General features: G+C 42.6%; 1 protein-coding gene across 2 annotated transcripts in view; it reads right to left on the bottom strand.

Annotated features, from left to right (window-relative positions):
• The window catches only part of GPSM2 (G protein signaling modulator 2), a 48,467-nt gene that overhangs the window by 2,557 nt on the left and 20,254 nt on the right, over positions 1-25,656 (bottom strand). For both annotated transcript variants that reach the window (XM_004699218.2, XM_045292163.1), the window contains 12 exons: positions 25,101-25,322; positions 24,579-24,714; positions 24,114-24,256; positions 23,340-23,463; positions 23,106-23,221; positions 19,857-20,012; positions 18,891-18,999; positions 17,777-17,906; positions 14,549-14,619; positions 10,804-10,980; positions 8,019-8,178; positions 5,754-5,971 (listed from right to left, as the gene is read on the bottom strand). In XM_004699218.2, coding sequence (XP_004699275.1) covers positions 5,754-5,971; positions 8,019-8,178; positions 10,804-10,980; positions 14,549-14,619; positions 17,777-17,906; positions 18,891-18,999; positions 19,857-20,012; positions 23,106-23,221; positions 23,340-23,463; positions 24,114-24,256; positions 24,579-24,714; positions 25,101-25,322 — 1,762 coding nt within the window. The remainder of the gene's footprint in view (positions 1-5,753; positions 5,972-8,018; positions 8,179-10,803; positions 10,981-14,548; positions 14,620-17,776; positions 17,907-18,890; positions 19,000-19,856; positions 20,013-23,105; positions 23,222-23,339; positions 23,464-24,113; positions 24,257-24,578; positions 24,715-25,100; positions 25,323-25,656) is intronic.

The following is a 25,656-nucleotide window of genomic DNA, read 5'->3' on the forward strand; positions in this document are numbered from 1 at the left end:
AGAGAAAGCAGCCTCCAAAACAGGAGAATCAGTAAGATCAAAATGAGCACCTACAAAGATACCCCAACTGCAGGGGCAACAACGGAAACTAGAGACACGGTAGAAGATTTACAGATTTAATGAGGCAGAAGGATTAGCAAGTTAGCAAACAAGACCTTTAACACTGAAGACACCGAAGAGCGAGCGGCAACAGTGGAGGCAAGACGCTGAGCACAGTTCAGTGGAATTATGGGACAACAGGCGCCTAATGTAAAACCATGGGAATTTCAGAAGGAGAAAAGAGCAAGGATCAGAAATAATATTTGAAGGAATGACAAGAAATTCTCTCTATCTGACAAAGATGAAGGTACCAATCCAAGAAGTTCAAAGGGATCTACACCAAGACACATGGTGGTCAGCCTTTCCAAAAGTAAAGGTAAAGGAAGAATCCGGAAAGTAGAGGAAATAGTCACATACAAAGGATCCCAAGTAAAATCAGATGCCATGTTTTTCTTCAGACCTATCAGAAGCCAGAAAGCAATGAGACGGTGTATGAAATCCTGAAAGAAAACAGCTGTCAACCAAGAATGCGACACAACATTATCCTCAAACCGAGGCAGGATTGCTCAGAGCTGCTGCAAAGCTTTAAAACACCATGGGGAGTTCCTTAAAGGGAAACACTGGAAGGTGAGTCACAGCTAGACATAAAAAGAAAGATCCCTAATAAATAAAGGAAATACATGAACCAGGGCTGGTCAAAGGGTTTTTCATATTTGATATTGTTAAATGTTTTGTCCTTCATGTTTTTTAAAAGAGTAAGTACATGAGAGGCAAAGGTAAAAGTGCTACAAGTTATATGAACTACAAGGTGATTTCAAAAGATTTGTTATTTTTTAATTCCATTTTTCCAGAAACGTTGAAGTCCTTTTGTGAAGACCTAACTCGTGGTAACAATAAGGGTAGAGAAATGGTGCAACTGTAGAATTTCTTGTAATAAATGGAGCTGGTGCCAACCCCTCCCCAAACGAACAAAACAAACTCCTGCTACTGAGCTGACTGACCGGGGGCCCTGTGACGGGAGAGCTGCCCTGTGGGTCCCAAACGACGTCTCTAGCGAGTGGAGACCCTCGTCTTCCTCCCTCGGAGTGGCTGATGCCCTGAAACGTTGCCCTGCCTTCAGGGTTATCAGCCTGCTTTATGACCCCTACACCACCACAAAGACCAGCTCTCCAACAGAACAGCCCTGCAGTGGTTAAGGTGCTTGGCTTCTAAGGAAAAGAGTTGGTAGTTTGAACCCATCAATTGTTCTGAGAGAAAGTCATTTTCCATAAAGATTTATAATCTCGGAAACGCTACGGAGACAGTTCTATAGGGTTGCTATCAATCAGAATCAACAGTGGCAGTAGTTTTTTTTTAAAGGTAGTATTTTCTAACTAAATATAAACACACGAAGGAAGGAAGGGGATCAAAATGGGTCATTACAGTGAACCAACAGCACAATCCAGCTGTAGTGACGAGCAAGCACGTAAAGGGCATGACACATGCACAGATAATGAAGTCGCAGAAGTCACTGTTCAGGAATAACAATTTATGTAAGGGATTAAATGCTCCAATCAAAAGGCAGAAAGAGACAGGATAGATTTTAAAATATAATCCAACTATATGCTGTTTACAAAAGACCTTAAGCCAAAGGACGCAAACCAGTTGAAAGTGAAAGGCCTGGGGTATCCTACGCCCGGACAACTAACAGAGTGGGTTGGTCATCTCACTATCAGACAGTGGGCTTGAGAACACGTGGCAGAAAAGATGGTTATTTACATTATTTAGTGACTGAAGGATCAATTAGGAACATTTATTAAGTGTATATGAAAACAGAATTGAAGGGAGAAATAAAACTACAATGATATGACAGCTTCAAAAACTTCCTGGAAAAAGGTAATTGAAGGATAGTGGGATTTTCCTGCAACCTTGACGCGCCCTAGTCTATGAAGCAGTCAACACCAACACAATCTGAGGAGCCATCAAAAAGCTTGGAAAAATGAACTTAAAAGATTTTCCTACAAATTCTCTGAAGCAACTTGTTCAAATTCTGCCCCAGTCACATGGATCAGTTTCCAGGAGAGACATTTTACGTCGTAAAGCAAGTCTTGATATATTTTAAAATACTGACATAAAGTATTTTCTTTTTTGACTACAACAAATTGAAATTCGAAATCAATACGGGGCAAAAAGAATCCTGGAAAATACACAACCACAAAAAAACCATACCCTATTTATACCAACGGCTCAAGGGAGGAGTCAGACGTAGTCGGTGAAGATGAAAGCAGGGCGCATGAGGAAGCGCAAAGGCAGGCATTGCGCAAAGACGTTATGTCCACGTGGTGTCAAAGTGTAGGTGGAGTCCAGCCTACCAGCCAGGCCGCAGCCTGAGGACCCCTCCTGGGAGGTGTGGCCTTTTCATAAGATTGCCGCTGGGGACCCTTCCTCTCCTCCACTCTTCTCCCTTCCTGCTTATTGGAACTCTGCCTCCACTCCAGGGGTGTGACCTCACGTGGGCCACCGACCCTGAGAGCTGTGGGCGCCCTGCGTGTTTCCACACGACTGCACTTAGCCTTGCTCTTCCTGCTTCCCGCTGGATCTTTCTGCATCACTGCTCTGCAGCTAAGTGAGTCTGGAGAAGGCTCTGGCCAGCTGAACTGGGCGGGGATGCAAGCTATTTCTTAACATATTTGAGAGTAACTGGTTTGTTTTGCTAGAAAACCCAGCCTCACAGATGCCTACATAAAACATTTTTAAAGCCCAGGGGGACGAACAACAGAAACGTGGGTGAAGGGAGATAGCAGATAGTGTAAGATATATTAAAAAAAAAAAAGTATAATTTATCGGGCTCACGAGGGTGGGGGAGGGAGGGTAAAACGAGGAGCTGATAACAAGGGCTCAATTGGAAGAACATGTTTTGAAAATGATGGCAGCATATGTACAAATGTGCTTGATACAACTGATGTGTGGATTGCTATAAGAGCTGTAAGAGCCCCCAATAAAATGCTTTATTAATTAGAAAAAGATCTCAAATTGTCTAACCTGACAACCGCTGGCACTGGAAAGAGAAAAGCTACCAGAAGAAGAAGTAATGGAGATCAGAGAAGAAATAAGATTGAGAATAGACAACAATAGGGGTCAATAAAACCAGAAGCTGGCAATAAAATCGACAGATCGTTAGCTAGATTAACAAAGGAGAAATGCAAATAAAAATGAAAGGGGACATTACAGACACCTGATTAAGTCAGGCATTGGGCTGCTAGCCTTGAGGTCAGAGGCTCAAACCTCCCCGCATTGAGGGACAAAGATGGGGCAGTTTGCTTCTGTAAAGAATTATTACAGAACATACAAAACTGTATGGCAGCAAACTGGATAACCTTGATGGAATGGACCAATTCATAAAAAGCACATAAGCTTATCCGAACTGACTCAGAAGAAAACCGAATCAAACTGCCATCGAGCCGCTGGCATAGTGGCTACAGGACACTGCAGAACTGCCATGGTGAGTTTCCAAGAGCACATCTGTTAGAGACTACTCCCTTTAAAGCCCCACCTTTCTCTTCACGTGCGAATGGTGGTTTCAAACTGCTGACCTCGAGGATCACAGCCCAACTTGTAACCACTGTACTACCTACCTACCAGGGCTCTCAGGATTCAAAAGAAATTAGTCTTAAAAGACCCATAACAAGTGAAGAGATTGAATCTGGGACTAAAAACCTCCCAACAACAAAAAGTTCTGAACCTGAAGTCTTCACTGGAAAACGCTATGAAACATTTAGAGAATTGACAACAGTAAAGCTGAAACTTTTCCAAAAGACACAGTAGGGCTGAATACTCCCTAATTCATTCTATGAAACAAACATAACCCTGAGACCCAAATCAAAACAACACGAGAAAAGTAAACTACAGGCCAATATGTCTTACGAATACAGATGCAAAAATTCTCAACCAAACATTGGGAAGTGAAACCAAACAGCATATTAAAAGATTCTAACACCACGACCAAGTGGGATTTATTCCAGGACAGCAGGGATAGGTCAACAGAAATGAATCAACACACACACCACCACAACAGAACAAGGTAAAAGCACCACATGATTATCTCTGTGGAAGCAGAAGCAAACATGATAAAGCCCAACACCTTTTCTTGATGAAAATCTTAAAGAAGATTGGAATAGGGAATTCCTTAATATGATCAAGGCCATATATGATAAGGCAAACAGCCAAAATACTTAAAAGACAATTACTTGAGAATTTTCTCCTTGAAATTGGCAACAAGTCTAGGGTGCCCACCTACATCACTTCTATTCAATATCTGTCTTAGAAATTCTAGCTCGTGCATTAAGACAAGGAAAAGAAATAAAATATATTCAGATAAGAAAAGATGTAATAAGATTATCTTTAATCGCAAATAACATGATCCTATGTATAAAAAAATCCTAAAGAATCTACAGGAAAACTTTTAGGGCTAATAGAAGAACTTAGCAAAGTTGTGGGGAACTTACTAAGCAGTTTGGTCCAAAAGACTTGCTATCTACTGCACGTGGAATATGGAGACCTAGTGGCATAGTGGTTACGAGTTGGGCAGCTAACCACAAGGTTAGCAGTTCAAAACCACCAGCCATTCTTCAGGAGAAAGTTGAGGCTCTCTACTCTTGTAAAGAGTTACAGTCTCAGAAACCCACAGGGGTAGTTCTACCCTGTCCCAGAGGTCACTGTGAGTCAACATCAACTTAGTGGAGTGAGCCTGAAATGCTCTTTTACTAGATACTCACTTCAGTAAGGTGTCTTTCAAATGTTACTCCAGAAAGGTTTTCCTTAAGCACCTTTAATCTAAAATGGATGCACTAAAACTAACCCCCCCTCCCCAGGATACTCACTTTCCCTTTAGCCTGCTTTATTTTTCTGTATCATTACTTGACCGTCAACAGTCTCCCCAATGGCAATGCAGCTTTCTTTAAAACACTAGTCTATTTCCAATGCCTAGAGTAGTACATGGACCATCATAGGTTCTCAGTAATATTTTAACATGCTCTTGTTGAATGAATGGGAGATAGGGACCACTTATCTCACCTTTTTATGAATGAGGAAACAGAGAACGAACTAGGGTCAGGCCAAGGAAATGCCATTTGTAGTGACAATAAGCATTACTGCTCACAGGACATTATGTCCAAGCCATCTAAGGTAGTCCTTAGCCCTTTGGTTAATACTAGTTAAAAGGGTTAAGGGGAAAAAAATGAGCTGATACCAAGGACTCAAGTAGAAAACAAATGTTTTGAGAATGATGAGGGCAACAAATGTACAGATGTGCTTGACATACAATGGTTGTATGTTTGGATTGTGATAAGAGTTGTACGAGCCCTCAATAAAATGATTTTTAAAAAACTTAAGAAAGCTATCTCAATATATACACTTCCCCCAAATGATAAACTGGCAGCTAGGCCCTGTCCACATTATAGTCAGACACGTCCTGAGCCTTGGGAAAGCACAGCGCTTCCTAGGTTCCATCCCACATTCCCTGTAATTCGGGCTGCACCACAGCTATGAGGCAGCAGCAGCATCCTTTCACTTCCCCAGAGGAAGGAGCAGCTCTACAGAGGGAGCTCCGAAGAACAACGATCGCCTCCCTCACGCAAAGTGAGCTCTCTGTAGCCTCGATAACAAAGAGGTGTACTCCCAAACTCTCCAGGGCGCCTGAGCGCTACATACGGAATAAAAAGCACAGGCAGACGTACTTGACATTTTACAAGGATGTCGAAGAAGTCTTCATCAGGCTCCTTACTGTCATCCGTCATCAGGTGGCCCAGGACAGATGGCTTGTTGTTTTGTGTCAGATGAAGTCCTGGCAAGTTACTGAAGCTGGCCCTCTGGTCATCCAGGCGGCGGCTCTGAGAACTGGCAAGAAGATCCAAAAATTCATCTGTATTGGGGGATACCACAGAGACAGCTGGTGCTGTGAAGAAACAAAACAACAACAAAATAAAAAACCACACATCCAAAGTATCATTAGAAATGTCTTATTTATTTCCCAAACCATTTTATTTTGACTCAGAACGAATCCAGAAATCATACCATTCATAGTTCAATCATATAGCAGTGTTGTACAATCGCTACCACAATCAGTTTCAAAACATCTTCATTCTTGAACTCCTTGACATCAGCTCTCCCTTAACACGCCCCCCTCCCCCCCTCCCCCGCCTTGCTGTGCCCTCCAGGAACCCCCACTCTAGTTATTGTCTCCGAAGATTCGCCTAATCTGGGTTTCACATACCTACAACATAGACAAGTACTTCAGTGAGCCAAGAAGGCCACGAACAATGACAAAATACGCAGGGGTAACCCCAATGTGAAACAAACAATACTGAAAAGCAGATCAGGCACACGGTGCCTGAAAGGGTTTAACCATTCAAGTCAGATTCATCATTGCAATCCATCGTCTCGCCAATCCTGTCTGTCTGACCACCCGGCTATTCCACCCCTCAAGGACGGTCAGACGGAAGTCACCCAGGCTTACTGCCTGTGCAGATCCTGCAAATGTACTTTGGGTGTCCACTCTCATGTATGCGTAGCCTTCTGTACACCAGAATCTCACAATTTAAGCTCTGATGCTGTTCCTGCCTGCCTTTGGATTTGGATTATTATAATTTACAATCCTTGGATCCCAAATGTTCCTGTGCTCCCCCCTTGATGTCTCACTTAGATAGGCTGCTTGCTTGGAAACAAGCCTTTAAAGACCTAAGACACTAGTCTTTCTGAGAATGGGCACCATCTATTTTCTTCACCAGACTTTGCTATATACACCACCTTATCTTCTGTATCTCCTTCCTGAGGGCGAGTATTGAGCAGGGCCATGATGTAAGACCTAATTGTTTTTAGGCTGGAGCTAGGGTTAAGTGTGAGCCCCAAATCCATTGCTGGATCTATGTTTTCTCTGTCTCTGGTTCCCGGTAGAGACATCTTTGTATTATTTTTTTACACAGATACGGTTCTTTTCCCCTTGCTCAGCCCCAACACTTGCTCTGTCCTCTTGTTGGGCTCTGTTGTGGACAGTTGCTTACAGGCCGGGGATGACTAGATAGCCCTGTGGTTTTTGTTTGGGGGTGGAGGAAAGGGGTGGAAATGACTAAAGAATACTTCAAATGTCCCACTTGGAGGTCACTCAGTTCTCTTTATCTAGGGGCCCACCCAACATGAAATTCTACACGATCTGGGGTTAGATTTAGGAAAGTGAATAAAATGTGTCTTTACAGTATCTAAACTAGAGTGACTGGGACAGTGGTTTACATTTCATATCCTGGGTACAATTTATTTAGTAAGCTAAACTGGGAATTTATTGATAGTGCCAAGTCTTAGGTTTTGGTAGAAGAAACCTACTGGTGGCTGAATAGAAAACTTCCAGGGACCTGTCTGAGATCTATCTAAGGCTCAGGTAGGTGTGAGCCGACTCAGGCTCCGTGCTGTTAGAGCCTGACACAGCAACCCGGATGGCAGGGAGCAGGGCTGCGTGGTCGGGTTCTGTTGCCAGGTCTTCAGGGAAGCAGAGGTCACCAGGCCTGTCTTTCACGGGGCGGGGGGCCTCACACCTTCAGCTTAGCGGTTGAGCTCAAACTGTTTGCACAACCTATTTCTTCAGCCCCTCTTTTCTTTTTTTCAGTCAGATAATGAACCATTTACATTTTATACATAATTATAAGTACACTTGATCATTTTTTAAGATTCAGAGACACCTGGATTCGGGCTTATTAGTTTATCTCATGAGAAGTTGTCAGAGTCAAAAAATTAAAAAAATCACCAAGTAATCAAAAAACCAAAGTCACTTCCGTGGAGTGGACATTGACTCACAGGGCCAGGCAGAACTGCCCTGAAGCTTCTGAGACTGTAACTTTATGTGAGTGGAGGGGCTGGCTGGTTTTCAAGCTGCTGAGACTGCAGATCCCAGCCCCTCGCATCCCCAAAGAACCAACGGGAGCCATTCAAATTAAAGGGGGCCCGACACTTACTTTTCAGTACCATCCTGTGGGGGGTGGAGGCAGAGGTGGTTGAGGTGGTTCGGCAGTTCTTTTCTTGTAAGCAACACCGTTGGTCATCCATCCTATTGCTTTGAAATCGGCTCAGTAAGTCAAAGAACCCTTCATCCCCAATAGGATCTGCACTGCTTTCCTGAAATGTTGAGAGAAAACCGATGACACTCAAGGTACAACATTATGGTGTATGCAAATGCAGACAGTGAACGATAAAAGATGAAAAATGAAATAGTGACATTTATTTTTTAAAGGAATACAAGATGGAAACACTGGTGATAAAAAGACTATGTATCACTTAAACCCAACTTTTAACAAAAAGAACTTCTTTGTGGTCTGACCGTATGATGCCTGCACTTTGAAGGCTAACGAAACAAGGAAATGGCTTGGGAATCCCACAGTGTCAGTGATTCAGTCTCGGGCTGAAAGTTCAGTGCTAAGATTCTACAGCAACAAAACTTAACTAAGGAAGCAAGTATATTCCCCTAGTGTAGTGATTTCAAAGACCTTTAATTATAAATATTTGAAGATGCAGAAAAATACAAACTTCAAATAAATGAATATTTTGGAAAGTAAAATAAGCTGTTAAAATTTATATGGAAGATTCAAAACTAAATGCAATGATTAATACAATCAAATTATTTGCACAATGATATAAGTATTATAACAGGGTACACACACAAATGTTAAGGGATCAAGAAAACTGAGCAAAGTTTAATGAAACTGAGCGATACTATCAGCTGAGCCGGTACCTACATCATGGGAATGTCAGAGAACAGAAAGCAAGAAAAGGAACTGAAAGACAAATGTCCAAATCTGATGAAGACTAAAGCCACACAAGGATGATGGTTAACAAGAAACAAAAGGATGCATCAAAAAATATTCACACCGAGATGCATCACACTCAAACTCTCAAAATTGGAGAGGAAAATCCAGAAAAGCAGTGAGACAGAGTGGAAATTTCAGACAAGAGATCTTCGCAGAAACCCTAGAGGGCAGATGGCCGTGGAGAGACAAATGTATAAAGAACTATACCGAGAGCTCCCCTTCCCCGGGTGCTAGTACCCCGAATTTGGACGTCTAGCCCACCTAAACTGTGAGGAGATAGATTTCTGCTCTTTAAAAACAAACATAAAAGAACAGAGCTGTTGACCTAGAATTTGATATATTCTAAAACTGTTTTACAAGAACATACAGAGACATCTTTGTGAGATTTGTTATTGTTTTCTGTTGGGTGTCGCAGCTGCGATACACAGGAGGAGTGGATGCATGACGATAACTGATACAAGGGGATGTAGGGAATGTGGTTCCCGAGCCCTACAGGACCAGTGGTGTGAGTGGCGAAACAGGGAGGGTAGAGGGAGAGTGGGTAGGAAAGAGGGAACCGACTACAAGGAACTATATGTGACCTCCTCCCTGGGGGATGGACAACGGAAAAGTGGGTGAAGGAAGACGTCGGACAGGGCAAGATATGACAAAATAACAATTTATAAACTATCAAGGGCTCATGAGGGAGGGGGCAGTGGGGAGGGAGGGGAAAAATGAGGACCTAATGCTGGGGGTTTAAGTGGAGAGGAAATGTTTTGAGAATGATGAGGGCAATGAATGTACAAATGTGCTTTACACAATTGATGTGTGTATGGATTGTGATAAGAGTTGTATGAGCCCCTAATAAAATGATTAAAAAAAATTAAGCCATACACAAATGAGGGCAGTTATTATAGGAAATGAAGGCTAAAGACAGGCTACTAAAGGAACCAAAACAACAACAACAAACAAGTCACTACCACGGGATCAAGTGTGACTCACAGAAGCCACAGGTCCAGGGACAAGCACTCGATACGGCGCCCAGACCAAGTCTCTGGGGCAGGCAGCCTGTGTTCCTCCCACACAGTGGCTAGTGGGTTTGAAACACTGACTTTGGGTTGGTCGTCCACTGCTCAACCCACTATACCACCAAGGTTCCTTAGGAAGGTATCTTACACACACACACACACACACACACACACACACACGCGCGCTGATAAAACACAGTCAAGTAAATAGTGTTGTTTTTGCAAACAACAGTGCACAGATCACTGTTGTCCAAAACAATAGGTGAGTTATCTGGGTGTAGAACACTTACTGTTTCTAGCTTTGAAGATTTTTTTTTTTTTAAGCAGGAAATAGGAAAGATTTCTTTGCCTAAGAAAGATCTTTTACATTAAATGTATATTGCAAACTATAAAAATTCAGTATAAATACAAAAAATAGTCAACAATAAAATCTGGGTACGTGGGGTAGTCAGGTCTTGTGTGCTGCCAGGGCTCCCATGCACACAGTGGGCAGAGTTTGGTCTGTCAGTCAGGTCACAGCTTGATTGGAGGGAAACCAAGATAAATGCTTGCTGCAGGTGGGCCACTCTCTGCTTCACCTTCCAGTGGACAAGCCATGTGGAGCCACGCTGACACTTGAGCCAGACCAGTGATTCAACCACTGCCCTGGATCCACAAGACTTACACCCACTGGCTTGTGATCTTCCTGCATTCTGCATCTCTGCATGCGCCTGTGCTGAGTCTGAAGAGGGACTTATGGACTAGTGTCAGACTTACGGACTTGATCTTTACTGGACTGGGATATTTGCTTGATATACAACTACTTCTTGATAAAAAGGTCTCTCTTCCATAGATAGATATGAGTATCACTGGATTTGTTTCTCTAGTCAACCCCGCCTAACACAGTACTCCGAACAAACACAATGCTCACAAACTGATTTAAAACCTACCCTCTGGGTATTTGGAAGTCGGTGTTCCATGGAATTGCTGGCATCCTGAAGAACTTTGGTGGAAGAGTTAGTCTTGTGTTTTTTCCCCTTCAGTCTATTAACAAAGAGGAGCTTTGCAGAAGGTTTGGCGATAAGAGGCTTTTGTTTAGCGAGAAGTTCACTGTTCCAGCTCTGCACCTACAGAATTAGAAACGGGAAGGATACATGAAAAGAGCCCAAAGCTCGCTCTGAGGTCTACAATACGAGAACCTGCCCCTCCACTCAAGTGTGCTCTGGGGGCCAGGGTGGTGGCGGATTTCTTAATGAATCCCCATTTCCAGTGTATCCCACTATTTTCAACAGAAGACAGCAAAGGCACACCCTACATTTCTCTATCAAAATGGTGATCACCTTTTAGAATCTAAGAAAAAGATAAAAGAGTTTGCCAAAAGTCAGTAAAAAGAAAGTTACACACACACACACACACACACACCACCACCACCACCACCACCACCACCCAGCCCCGAGGAGGACGGACAATCAAAATGTGGGTGAAGGGAGACAACAGATGGTCTAAGATAGGAAAATAATAATTTATCATTTATTAAGAGTTCACTAGGGTAGGAGGGTGGGGAGGGAGGGGAAAAAGAGGAGCTGATACCAAGGGCTCAAGTAGAAAGAAGATGTTTTGAAAATGATGATGGCAATAAATGTACAAATGTGCTTGACACAATGGATGTATGGATTATTAGAAGAGCTGTAAGAGCCCCATAAAATGATTTATAAAACAAATAATAATAAAGTTTAAAGTTTCAGAGGAGTCAGTTTGATTCTAAATGGGTTCCTTTCAAATTGGTTACAGCTGATCATTTGGGCTATACATAGAATTTTTGAATAATAATTAAAACATAACAACTACAATTTTTATGTTGATAAAACTCTGGTGCTTGCCACTAACATCATACTAAATTCTCAACATACAAAACATTGCATGAACAATATCTATTGGTCTAGATCAGTGTTCTCAACCCGTGGGTCGTGACCCCTTTGAGGGTCGAATGACCCTTTCACAGGGGTCATCCAATTCAGAACAGTAGCAAAATTACAGTGATGAAGTAGCAAGGAAAATAATTTTATGGTTGGGGCGTCACAACACGAGGAGCCGTCTGAAAGGGCCGCAGCCTTGGGAAGCGTGGGAAGTCCTGCTCTAGGTCTAGCTTTGAGCAGCCTGGAGGCACAGTGGTTAAGCCTTTGGTTGAGAATCATGGAGAAAGAGGTGGTGCTCAGTCTGCGTCCATGAAGATACAGCCTCAGAAACCCTACGTGGCAGCTCTGCTCTGTCCTGTCGGGGTGTTAGGAGTTGGGATCCACTTGATGACAAGGAGTTGGTGGACTGAAATCTGGCTTAAATCTAGAACGACCTCTACTGGACTCAAGGTGGGAGCCCCGGTGGTGCAGTGGTTACAGGATGGGCTGGGATCTGCACGGTTGGCAGTTTGAAACCACCAGCCCCTCCGGGAAGAAAGACTGGGCTTTCTACACCTGCAAACACTTAGAGTTCCGGAAACCCACAGGGGCAGCTCTGAGTCATCACTGACTTGACGGCAGTGTGGTTTCTTTGGACTAATCTCAAAGGAAGCATTACGAGTGCTGGGAAAACAGCAGCAGTAACGGCAGGGCCATGGCACGTGCGGCTATCACTGTCCTAAGCATTTGCAAGTCACCATATAACATAGAAATTGCTCATTTCGGTGAGGAACATCTTGCCATAAGTAAGATTTACATACAGGCAGATGCACAGATTGTAGGCATGTTGTTGGAAACCATGTTACTCCTGCACCAACCACATTATACAGCATGCCCATCAACCCAGCATATTTTCCTGTGAGGCACAAATCAGAATAACCCTGTCCCAGGCTAAGAAGCAGGACAGGGGCTTAATGAGAGAACTGAAATTAGTCATCCCACAGCTCTTTCTGCATTGCAAGGCAGCTTTCCCCCTTTCCTGTCTCCCTCTCTCATGCAGATGGTGGGGAACGTGCTATCCCTCCTAGAGTGGGCTACAGGGTCTTTGGATCAGAGAAGAAAAAAATGGCCGCTAATGCTGGAACATAAAACTATGCCCCAATTCGAAGTAGAAATGGACAAAAATTTAATTGTTTTCTATATAATTATTTGGACTTTTCTTGAACTAATTTCACTTAACCATGTTTTAAGTTTGCGAGAAAATTTCGGCATTATTAACTGATAACATGACAAGATTAGATCTGGTCAGTTCCTATGGGATTTGCTGCTCAGTTATCACGGCAATGGTCAGGCCGAAGGAGCAAATGTATGCTGCTACGTGCCAGAAGCTCCTCAGGGAACTGAGTGGCCTTAAAGTCTTGATGCTTCTGTTTGATTTATGGATTCGACAGTCATATTCAAGAATTATTGACAAAATAAGAGCTGGGTACTTTGAGTATATGGCAAAGTCTGTCAAAAGCAACCAGGGCATTTTAGCAACTGTGTGAAAGTTTGGAATAAAAGAGTCCAAGACATTTAAATGTTTGTTTTATGAAGGCTATTCCCAGACAAAGAAGCATCAGTGTTTAAGAGTCATTGTGATGGTGGGGCAGAAGAATACTTAATATACTATGATAATATTTATATGAAAATGCATCTGAATAGAGACTAAAATACTAATTGTAGTTATCACAGGGAGGCAGGATTACTTATTATTTCAATTTATTTGTTGGAGTTTTTTAAAGATGGTATATGTATTTAAAAAGCATTAGAAAGTCTTATACCACAGAGGAACGAGGGCCTATTTTAACAGTGGGAAATTAAGCAACGTTATGGAGGTAAAAGAAATAGGCTGTACATGTGGTTCACTGTCTGTCAATCCTCTTTCCATTCATAAAGTCCCTTCTGCTACCAAATAAATCAGCCCAGAAAACATGCATCCTGAACACAATTCATCCAAGAACTGCTTTTCAAAACTATAGCTAAAAAGTATATATCTAAAACAATGGGGCTCTTGATCACATTACTAGTTATTAACATGCCACATAAAGGAACCCTAGTGGTGCAATGCTGCCAATCAAAAGGTCAGCAGTTCAAACCCCCTCATCAGTTCTGCAGGAGACAGGTGTGGCAGACGGCTTCCATAGAGATTTACCACTGCCTGTGGGCGCAGTTCTACCGGGTCCCTTAGGGGTGCGCTATAGGCGCAGACGACAGCAAAGGAGCTAGTTTTTTATAGCTTGGTGAGACAGTAACTCTTTGATTCCTGAAAAGTCTTGGCCATAATGTTGCTGGAATTAAGTAGACAAAAATAAAAAACAAACAAATAAATGAAATAAAACGAGAGAGAGAAGGAAAACAAACAAAACATTTCTTGACCCTTTTTCTAATCTTCTTGGTCTTTTTTTTTTAGAAAAAAAAGTAAATAAGGGCAGGGAGAGGGCTAAAATATTAACTTAGTGAATGAATATATTATTAGTTCTTTTTTTTTTTTAATTAAAGGGGAAAAAGTAATACATGCACCTGTTGCAACCGCTTCCTCCAGGGGTGCTGGGTGCCTCTGCAGAGGGTTCATCTGCAGAGATCTTTTCCTCAAACAGATGGCAGCATATTGAACATATTCCTTTGCAATGTACTTTTTATCACTTTTGATTCTTTTTAAAGGCAGATTTTTAAGTGCTACCCATAGAGGAACAAAGCTTTACAGCGAAAAAAGCATTTTATAAAAACTCAGACAATTTAAAACATAAAGTTTCCCAACCTTTTCTGGTGTTAGCTTCATAAGTTCCATATTTTCCATACTGTGTCGGCGTCCCAACTTGGGGCGTGCACCTTTGTTTAAAAAAAAAAAATCAAATAACCCATAAAGCGCTAGCAATGATAGATAAACTCAGCATTCCTGTGAGTGAGCCCTAACGGCTGACACGGAAACCCCGCTGGAAGTGGGAATGAGCAAAGCGGAATCACACAATTCGTGCCCTTCCCATCTGGAACTCCTAAGACTCACCATTTACCATACCAGGGACATAAAAACACTGTCCACTCCCTGTGAAGTGCTTTGATTTAAGGAAGTTACATTTTGGTTGGAAACTAACATTGGTTACTAACCTTACTCCTTAATTTAGAAAAGGCCTTTTACAATAACTGGTTTTACACTACATATGGTCTCTTTTTTAATTGTAGAGTGCTTTAAGTAAGTGAAAACAGAAGGAGATGGTTTCAGGCCATCAATTTTGAGAAAAGCAAAAAGAATTACAATAATATCCCTACGATTATATTGTTACTTCTTTCTAAATTACTCCTTCCTATTTTAAAATCTTACAAGATGACATGTTAACTTCCAGTCAGGGAACAAATAAAAAGAAGCGTCTAATTTAAAATTTTTTTCTGAGAATTTTTCATTTTAAATGAAAAGAATTTTAGGATCTATTCAATCTTAATAAAATTTAAAAAAATCAAACTATTTAAGAAGATATGTTGGCTACATAACACCCAGTTTAAGCAATGAAACATTACCAACATGCTAGATCCTCCTTGTGCAGGGTCCTCATAACCTCCCACCTTTCCTGTGGGCAGGTTTACAAATTTAGACTCTGAGGGATATTTTTTTCTCTACTCTGGAGTCAACCACAGAAACAGACAAGTTTGCTTGCAGCTCCTTTAGCCAGCGGGATGCCTGGCCCTGGGGGCACAGCGCTGAACAAAGAGACCCAACATTACTGCTCTCATGGATCAGTAACGCACGTGGAAGAAATGATGAAGACAAAGAGCTGAGCAGAAAATCTCAAAGGGCAGCTTGAGAAGACAAAATAAAACAGTACAACGAAGTGTGCAAAGACCTAGAGTTGGAAAACCAAAAAGGAAGGACACGCTCAGCAGATCCTACATGGAACAAACTCCTGGGGAAAATCAAGCCTCGAGATGCAATACTGAGATTCTGTGGGCAAAACATTAGATGCAGGAAGCATAAAAAGAATGTAGAAAGAACAGACCGAGTCACTGCACCAAAGGAACTAGTCAACATTCCAACACACCGGCAAGAACTGATGGTACCTGCGCTTGAGCACGAACCGGTGGTTCTGAAGGCAGAGGTTCAGGCTGGGGACAGGTGGCTGAGGGTCTTTCTGTCAGGGTGAGAACTGACGACTGGGGTTTCGGTGTGATGGAAATCAATGGAGGGTTTCAAGCAGGCGAGGATGACACAATATGATTTACATTTACAAGTTTTCTGTGGGCATTATGCGGAAAAGCCAGTGGGAGGGCTCAGAAAGGAAGCAAAGGGCATCAGTTGGTGGGCTAGGACTCCACAGAAAGACTGGTGGGTATATATACTACAGTTGTTGCAGTCAAGGTTGTAGGAGAGATTGTGGATACAGATCTGAGGGCAGGGTTTCTGTGAGGCCAGTGTGCCTGAACACCAGAGTGCATGATGGTACCACCTCTTGAAGATGGAGAATCACATTTGGGGAGCGGATAAATCAAGGGTTCTCTTTGAAGATCATCAATATATAGTGACAAAAGCCAACATCTAGCTATCATCTAGATCCGTGCTGTGTAATATGGCAGCCACTAGCTACATGTAATTTACAAATTTAAATAAAAGAAACATCCCACTTCTTTCATATTAACCACATTGCAAGCAATCAATAGTCATAAAATGATTTCAACGCCCCCCCCCCCACCTGGGGATTCAGTTCCTTTGTTGCACTAGACATATTATTTACATAATAAAATCAAATTTAAATTTGTTTTTAAAGCAATCAATAGTCATATGTGGCTAGGAGCTATTATATCAGATAGCACAAACATGACCTATGTCCAGCATCACAAAAAGTTCTATTGGGCAGTACCAATGCCGACTGTAGAAGAAGGGGAAGGAAGGAACATGCCAGAAAGGAGGAATGGATGGATGAAAATGGAGAGGGAAGAAAAGAGGCCCAAGGACTGAACCCTGGGGGTTAGACATGTACACGAGGGAAAGAGGGAGGGCAGTAAAGATTGTATCACACGATTCAGCCGTGAGTGAGTGCCACCCTGCTGGTATAAAGTGAGCCACCTCAGAAGCAGTGAGTGGGGAGCTCATGACAAGCAGGAGCCAGGAGCGGAGTGTGTCCATTGGATCCCGAGGCCCCTGCGCAGTGAACCTCTTTGATCCAGGAGGACAGCTTTGACCCCAGAGGAGGGACAATGGGGCAGCAGCAGTAGAACCAGGGACTAGAGTGTGAGACAGTCCACAGATCAAGTAAAGCTGAGTGTTTGGAGCCAGGAGATGGCGCTGTGGAGTGGGGTGCCTCTGGGCTTATTTCAGGGAGCTGGGTTTGCTGACCCACAGAGCTGGAAGGCTGAGTGCCTTCTAGCTGAAGCTTAGAATGGAAAGGCAGGCCCTTCGGGAACTTGTTAGCCGCCCTGAAAGAACTTAGTGACAAGTCCTGACTGAACAACTGTATCCTCAGCATTTCTCACCTGACTTGTAACCTGTCAGCTTCCATAATAAAACCCCATCATCGTGAGCATCGCTTATGAGTTCTCTGTGGCCACTGCAATGAATTCTAGAACCTAGCTGAAAAGTAGAGTGCTGTGGGCGACAAGGCTGATACAGTAAAGAGTGCGTGAGAGAAGCTCTTTAATCAAAAGCAAACTTTGTTCACTCAGAATCAGAGGCATCTGAGCATGTTTTCTCCTGTACCAGTGCCAAACCAAACATCTAGAGAGTCTCCTGGGTTGTCTGAATAAGGAGAGGAAACAATCCTGGGATTTTACTTTAGAGAAACATAGAGATGGAGAGAGAAAAAGAGAGCTGAGCGAAAAGTAAATATACTACTATATTTTATATGGATAAATTAATAGGACTCTGCATAAAGCAAAAGAGGGGTAAAAGTGGGAAATTCCTATGCCGTATATTCTCTCTGATATGGCTGTAGGCAGGTATGATAAATGAATGAAAATCTTGTGGATTAAAAAGTTGGGTTTTAGAAGACCTATTACTTACCATGCAAAGTGTTATCAATTTCAATACTTTCAGACATTATGGAGTTATTTGTGCTGTAGCTCAGACCAAGAACCATTTGGAGATCTGAGAGATTCAGGCGTGCTGTTAGTTCACCACTTCTATCCCCAACCTACAACCACAAGCATGTATATTTTAAATAAAGGCAAAGAATAGTGGAGATTAGTTGAAAACGTTGTGAATCTAGGAGTGGAAGAAAATACAGTAAAATGAAAATAGGTATGTAAGTTATAGGACTGTGAAATGATGTTTTTATTAATAGTTGTTTGTTTTTAAAGAGTACAGAAAGGAAAGGACATGTTTTTAAATTATACCAGTCTAGCAGCTAATTAGATTCTATCATTGTATTTCCTTTTTTAAATACTGGATTGCTAGAATGACAATAAATGAGAATCTAGGTTTATCCCATGATGTATTACTTAATAGCACACAGATGAAGCTTCTTTACAGTATTTTATTTTTATATGATAACAGTAGGTAGCATTCATTAAGCCAGTGCTAGGTATTATTATGCTCAGTACTTTTATAAATAATGTTTTATATATTTGTCAAGATACATTATGCCTAATCCTGAAAAGAATGAACAATTATTATTCTAATTTTACATATAGAAAAATGAGGCTCAGGAAAGGTTTCCAGTCTCAAAGCCAGCAAATGACAGAGCTGTAATAGGAAGGTCTTGAGTCTAAAAGCCATCATTTCTCTTCAGGACCATGCGAGTCTCCCTGTGAGGTTGCGGGGAGGGCAGGAGCCCACTTCAGTAACACCCTTCCATGTCACCGCACACCCAGCCTTCCCTTCCTGCCTTCTTCTGCCAAGGTCAACGCAAACACACCTGATCTGTGTCTCAAAATGCTTTCTCCCGTTCTTACGCCAAGGGAACAGTATTCAAATTTATTCAGCCAGGGAGAAGCAACCTGGAGAAATCATAGCATTCCACCCCCCACTGACTTTTAAGTCAAAGGAGCCCTGGGGGACTGGGCATTTGATTGCTGCTTAGCCCCAGGTCAGTTGCAAAAGAGAGACAGGCCATCTGCTCAGAATGACAGTGGGCTTGGGCTTGGTCTGGGATAGCACAGGCAGTTTGGTTTCATACCTCTCTTGAAATTTCCAAGTGCTTTTCAGCAAAATGCATCGCTTGATCATGATTTCCTAGTGCTGTGTACGCATTTCCTAAGCTCCAGCAGGCTCTCCCTTCGCCAATTCTGCAACGTAAGTCAGGGCTCTTATCATGCAGTCATCTCAAAAGAGGTCTATGTGCTGAATAAAAGCTATTTAGCATTAATTAAAGACAAACAATGCTTTGGGTGTATCTAGTCTTTCACATAAAACACAGACTATCAAGATACTAGAATATCCAGGTAATCCTGAGCACAGAATCAAGTGTTAAAATACAGAAAACTTCTTTTCCAAAAAGATGCAGAGCATTATAAAACCTCAGGGAGAGGTTTGCCCCATTTCCCCCACTACAGACTCAATTCAATCTATTTGGATGACACCAAAGAGAGAAGAACTCACTACCTCTCGAGGTAGCTTATTTCATTCTGAAAAATTGTATCAAATTTTTTTTTCTTATGCTGAGGTAAAATTCTGTCTTCCTAACAGAATTTGTAAACAGCAAGGGACTAAAGGTCTACAGACACATGCTGTGTTTTCAAATGGTTAGAAAAAGAGTGAGCCAGAGATTGCACACAAAACTCAGGAATTCCAGCTTTTCTTGGAAAAATGGAGCCTTGTTCGTGCCTGGCACTGATTACCTCTCAGGGCACCACAATCCCCACCCTGACCCAGAAAGGAAGACCCTGCAGGGAGCTGAGTTTGTGACCTTGGTCTTGGTCTTCAACAACATAGGGATGGAGGCCGTCTAACTCTCCAATAAGATAGTCCTACAAACAATAATTTATAAAGGATTTTCTTGAAATGGAAGAAATTCCTTTAAAAGAATGAAAGCAGGGGGAAAAAGGCAGAAAACAAAAGAGAAAGAAGCCATGAGAAGCAAAGACCGTAGAGATTCAATAATGCATCTTTTACGTTAACTACAGTCAAAAGGTTTATAACTTACCTATCATCCAGCTCTTGAGCGATTGCTAGGTGTTTCAGGTGATAATCGATGGCCTTTTCATAGTCTTGAAGTAAGGTGTACGTGTTTCCAAGACTGTAACAAGACTGTGCTTCTACAGCTCTGTCTTTAAGCTGTCGAGCCAAAAGTAGTGTCTTTCTGGAGGAAGAAATTAATTCTTACATAACCATCACTTTTATTTTAAGCTATAATGATCAGAAAACTCCTTTTTCCCTCCCAGCTTCTTTCTGCTGCCTTTTAAGAGAAAGGTGTTTGCAGGGCCTAATATCCTGGCGTTTTTTGGAATACAAGACAAATTCTGACTTTTCAGTAAATGTGAGAGCCCTAACAATTTATTGAAGAAAAGGGATATTCAAACATTGAGATCAAGTGCCTCTAAAGTGAAGTAGTAAAACATTCTCCGTTATATTGGCGATTATTTAACTGAGCGGTGCTTACCCATGTGACTTCTCTTTTCAGTCCCACTGCAGCTCTGACACTTTGTCAGAATGTCAATGCTGGAACAGTCAGGGTTCTTTATGCATAGGCCACCGGCCACTTATTCAAGGGCAATACTGGAAACGGCATTTCAACATCAGCTAAATTCCAGCTAACGCATGGCATTGGCAAAGAAGCTAGCATACTGCTGATGGGCATGTACCCTGAGGCTAGACTGGGTTGAAACCCTAACTTCGCCAAGATGTGCCAGCTGGGGCAAGGCAGGCAAACTCTCGATGCATCGACTTCTTCATCCGTAAAAACAGGAACAGGCCTCACAGCGCTCTTATGAGGACCGGATTCATCCGTATGTGTCAAATGTTTACAATAGCATCTTGCTCAAAGTTGATCTCATGTAAGGAAAAACCTGTGGCTGTTATCAGGGCTTATATCCACAGGTGCTTTGGAGCCCAGTGTTTAAATGGATGGGGCTGTTTCCATAATTCCTGCCAAGTTGTATCCACACTGTCGGTCACTTATAGCTACATAAGAAATGACTGTATGGTGCAGTGGAAGATGCTTAAGGAAAATGTAAAATGACAAATTTAATGATGACATCTTTAAAGCAGTCACCGTGGGAAGCAAACACACTTGAATGCTGCCTGACCTCCAATTATTTGGGGAAGACTTTTGAAATTGCTTCCCGAACCCTGTGGCATGACATCATTCCTTCAGATGATAGCTGACTTGTAAATAATCAGAAGCCTTTCTGGAATCAAATTTAATGACTAAAATTGGTGGGTCACACCATTTGTTTAATGTCCGGAAGGGTGTGGAGCTATAGTAATAAAGGAGATCGTTTTCCTGTAGAAATCTGAAAACAATTCCAAAGGAAAGGGCCACACATATGTTTAACCAATACATTTGTAACTGCGAACCCATAAACCGTTGTGCCAACTTGACCTCACAGAGGCCAGAGAGGGTGGAGGAGGACTGCTCCCTGGATCCCTTGGGCTCACTCTCTGGGAGCAAGGCAGCCTTATCTTTCTCCTGTGGAACAACGAGCGGTTTTGAATCCCCGACTTGTGGTCAGCAGCAAAGGCTTAATCCACTAGGCCCCAGAATCCCTCCCAGTCTGTTTACTGGGGAGAAAAGTCAGTTATGTTAATTTCTAATCATGCTTTAGTCAAATGGTCACCACTCACAAGAGAACTTTTCAGTACTTAACACAGGCATACCACTTCTCTATGTCTTTCAAATTTAAAATGTAAGATATATATATATATATCTATAAGAATTTATATATATATAAATTCTCAATTTATAGTGATGTATTTTATTAGGGAGAGTATTTCATATGAAACAAATCAACCAACAAATGCTAGCTAGCCTTCAGTCGAAGGTGAAAGCAAGGTAGATGGCATTCTAATTTTGAAACAGACTGACAGCAAATGAACTTTTTATTTTTAAGGTGGCAAACTATTGAGAACTCTCTCACGGTGAACTTGCCACAAATAATACTTTTTAGGTCTTTGTCTTTGGTGCAATCAAACTGGCTTCTGTCTGAGGGATGAATGGCAATGAGGGGGAAAGGATTTAGAAAGCACAGGCCAGGCAATACGAAGTCACCTGACTTTGCTGACCAGTGTTTCTGTCCACTGAGACTGGGAAGACTGCTGCCGAAGAGCCTGGGAGTGCCAAGTCCTCAGGTAAGTGAATGCCCGCCGGGCCTCTGCTCCCAGTGAGCGGCACAGGTGGGCGGACAGAACTCAGTGATCACTGGTGGAAACCAGGGGATGTTTTATGCTAGCGGGCTTTCTTCTGGTCGCCCTTCATATTCATAATTGAGTGAAAAAGCCTGTGCAGATACAGACCACACAGGTCAAACAGTTTTAAAAGAGCATACGTTCAGAATTCTGTCTTAAAGGTTAAAAACTAGTGAAAATGTAAAGGAATCTAGACTGCTGCTGGAGCTCTGGTGGCATAATGGGTTATTTGTTGAGCTGCTAACCGTAAAACCAGAGGTTCAAACCCACTAGCTGCTCTGTTGGCGAAAAGCGAGGCTGTCTCTTCCTGTTAAGATTTAGTCTTAGGAATCTCCCTAGAGCAGCTCTCCTCTGTCTTATAGTCTCCAGGAGTCAGAATCTACTTGACGGCAGTGGGTTTAGGTCTGGGTACACTACTAACTAGGTGCCCTGGCGGCACAATGGCTGTTAACCAAAAGGTCTGTAGTTCAAGCCTACCAGGCCGCTCCAGGAGAGAAAAGACCTGGTGATCTGCTTCCATAGAAACCACAGCCTAGGAATCCTGCTTCCTCACATGAGGGATTGCTATGAGCCAGGATCGACTTCTACATACTGCTACTAATTCTTCCTTCTTCGGTACAATACTATTTCTTGAGCACTGTGTGCTAAAAGTGAGAGAGCCATGGTGGTGTCAGAGTTATGCATCGGGCTGCAATCCCCATAGTCAGCAGTCTGAAAGCACCGCAGCTCCGTGGGAGAAAGCCTGGGATTCCCACTCTCATGAACAGTTACAGTCTCAGGAAACCGTAGGGGCCGCGATGAGTCGGCACTGACTTGATGGCAGTGAGTTTGTTTTCTTTGAGGGTGCTAAGTGAGTGCTTAATAAATTCTTTAATTTAATCCTCACAATAACTGCAAACTCAAGGTACTCTTATGTTAGGTAACAGAGGTCTAGAAGCCTAGGGTGGTATTGCAGGCATGCGGCAAAACCAGGTCGTAGACCCAAAGCTGGTGAATCACTAGGACTGCGTGACTGCTCGTTCATTGATCTACAGCAAGCTGGACTCACTTGTAGTACTCGGAGGCGGTTTCAAATTCACCAAGAAATATGTATGCATTTCCAAGGTTGCTATATGCTCTTCTTTCAGCCGCTTTGTCTCCAAACTCCTTTGCAATAAGGAGACGCTGAAATAGAAAATCCCCGTTAGGTATCGCCATGATAAAAACAAATGGAAGAGCAATCTGATGGCTGCTCAGAATTTTGTTGGAGAAGATGAGCTGGCTCCAAGGCTGCCCGTTATACCTGCTCGTGAGCTATAACTGCATCCCTGAAGTTGCCAAGGAGGTAATGTGTGTTTCCAAGATTTCCAAAGGCACGTCCCTGGGCTGCTCGGTCACCCAGAACAGTCACCAACGAGAGGTTTTCCCTAAGTGATGGCAAAGAGTTGTGGACGGAGAAGGTTGGAAAAAATGTTATTTGATTTACAAAATTAATTATTTTCATCAGAAAAAAAATGTGTTGTTTTACAGCCCTAATGAACCCCTTTTTATAGAGGACACATATGCTGGAGGGTGTTTCTAGGGTACAGAGTAGGGCACTCTATGAAACTACTCAGGAAGCCTAAAGCCCAGAGTCCTCAAGGGTGGATTTGATCCCAGAACCCCTATAGCTCAGAAATTCTACAAAATTCTAAAATGACTGCACATAACTGAGACTAAGCAGGGCTAATTCTGGTTTTCACCACTAAGTGGCACTGGTTTGCAGCTGAGAGGACACTTTCCTCTGGAGGGGGAATGATTCACAAGCATTGTAACATTTTAGCAACTGAGTCCATTCAGGCTTACCATATATACTGGAGTATAAACCGACCCGAATATCAGCCGATGCACCTAATTTTACCACAAAACTGCATTACAAAAGTGCTGAAAAACTCGGCTTATCCTCGAGTATATACGGTACTTTTATGGGCTAGGTCATATTTCAAAACCCATCAGATGTAAAGTTGCTAGTGGGTACCGCAGAGGCAGGAGGTACACTGCTCTGTAGGGCCGGCGTGGCTGCACCAGGGCTACTCACTCGTAATAATCCACGGCGGCCTGCAGCGCCTCCCGCACTTCTTCTGGAAACTCGCCTGTGTCCTGAGGACCAGGGTAGCCAAAACTCTTCCCTTTGGCGTGGTACACATTTCCAAGATTGTACAGTGCTCTTGCTTCTCCCACCTAGATGGACATCGGCAGGGGTATACTTAGAAATCGGAGGCCACGTGCATTTGCAATCTCCTGGCTACTGATCCAGGGGAGGAAACCCAGGAAACCCTTCCCCTGACCATTGACACAGAATGAAATAAATGACCAGGAGTGTAAGACGGACTTGGCCTTCATTCCTTTTCTTCTCTAGTTAAAAACAATGTCACTACGTTTTCTTTTTCTTCTGTTGATCTACAAATAGTTTACTCTTGGTCATGGACTTTTAGATAAACTACAGAATAATTGAATAGCATTAAAACACAAAACCATTTCCACGAAAACACACTTGGCCTACCTTGTCATTGAGCTCTCTGGAAATATCTAGGTGTCGTTGACAACAAACAATAGCTTCCTCAAAATTCCCAAGGACTTTTAAGGTGTTTCCCAAATTACCACTAGCTTTAGCTTCCCCCAACTGGTCTCCGATGGTCCTAGGAAGAAGAAAAGAAGATGGCATTCTCATACAGAGCAGTCAGAGGGCACTCGGTTTCCCCGACAGAGGGTCAGTGATACGCTTCTATGGTAAGTAAGAGCCATTCGCCTTGAAACCTACCTTAAATAAAATATTAAAACTTACCCTCTTTTTTAAAATCTAATTAATTTTTAGTTCTCTAGTTACACTCTAGGGTCATTTTCTCACTCTTCGCTCATTTAATTAAACTGTGTTCAGCCTAAAGATGAGTTTTTAAAAATCACTAAATTTAAGACGCTCCTAAATTAGAACTCATTAAGTGCATTTCATTTTCTTAATTGAATGAAGGCATCTTACAGCGATTACTTTGGGGAGGAAGAATGTTAACAAGCTTAATTTAATTACCTTGCAAGAGTCAAATCGTGATGATGGTATTCCAATGCTTTGGCATAATCATGCAAGTAGAAATACGCGTTGCCCAGCTGGCTGTAAATCGCACTGAGCGTTTTTAGGTCTTCCGTTCCAACTTGCACAGCAGCTTCAAAGAATGACACGCCCGCCCGGCAGTCTCCCGACTTGCACAGCCGCTCGCCTTCCAAGGCCAGTTCCAGGCAAGAAGCTTCCATTCTGCGAAGTGACACAGGGCAGGCATTTACGAGCACGCACCGTGACCGCATCTAGATGTTTTAACTGCCGGTGACACAAATCCTGCTCTTGCTCGGACAGCGGCCTCTGTAACTGGAGTATATACGAGAATCTGCTGATCACAAACCAGCAAGAGTGATTTAATTTGCCTTTTCAGATTTTTTTTTGGAACCCGGGGGCTGCTGAAAGAACGTTCTATGGGGCTTCTTTCTATGGGGCCCACGACAACACTATTCATACTGCTGTGTGCTATTTTACAACAAGTCCACTTGCCTTACACAAGTGGAAGCATTTTAGAACTGCATTTTGCAAATAG

This window comes from Echinops telfairi, unplaced genomic scaffold (assembly GCF_000313985.2).
Source record: "Echinops telfairi isolate 266 unplaced genomic scaffold, ASM31398v2 ScPeMD7_443;HRSCAF=831, whole genome shotgun sequence".
Lineage (NCBI taxonomy): Eukaryota > Metazoa > Chordata > Mammalia > Afrosoricida > Tenrecidae > Echinops > Echinops telfairi.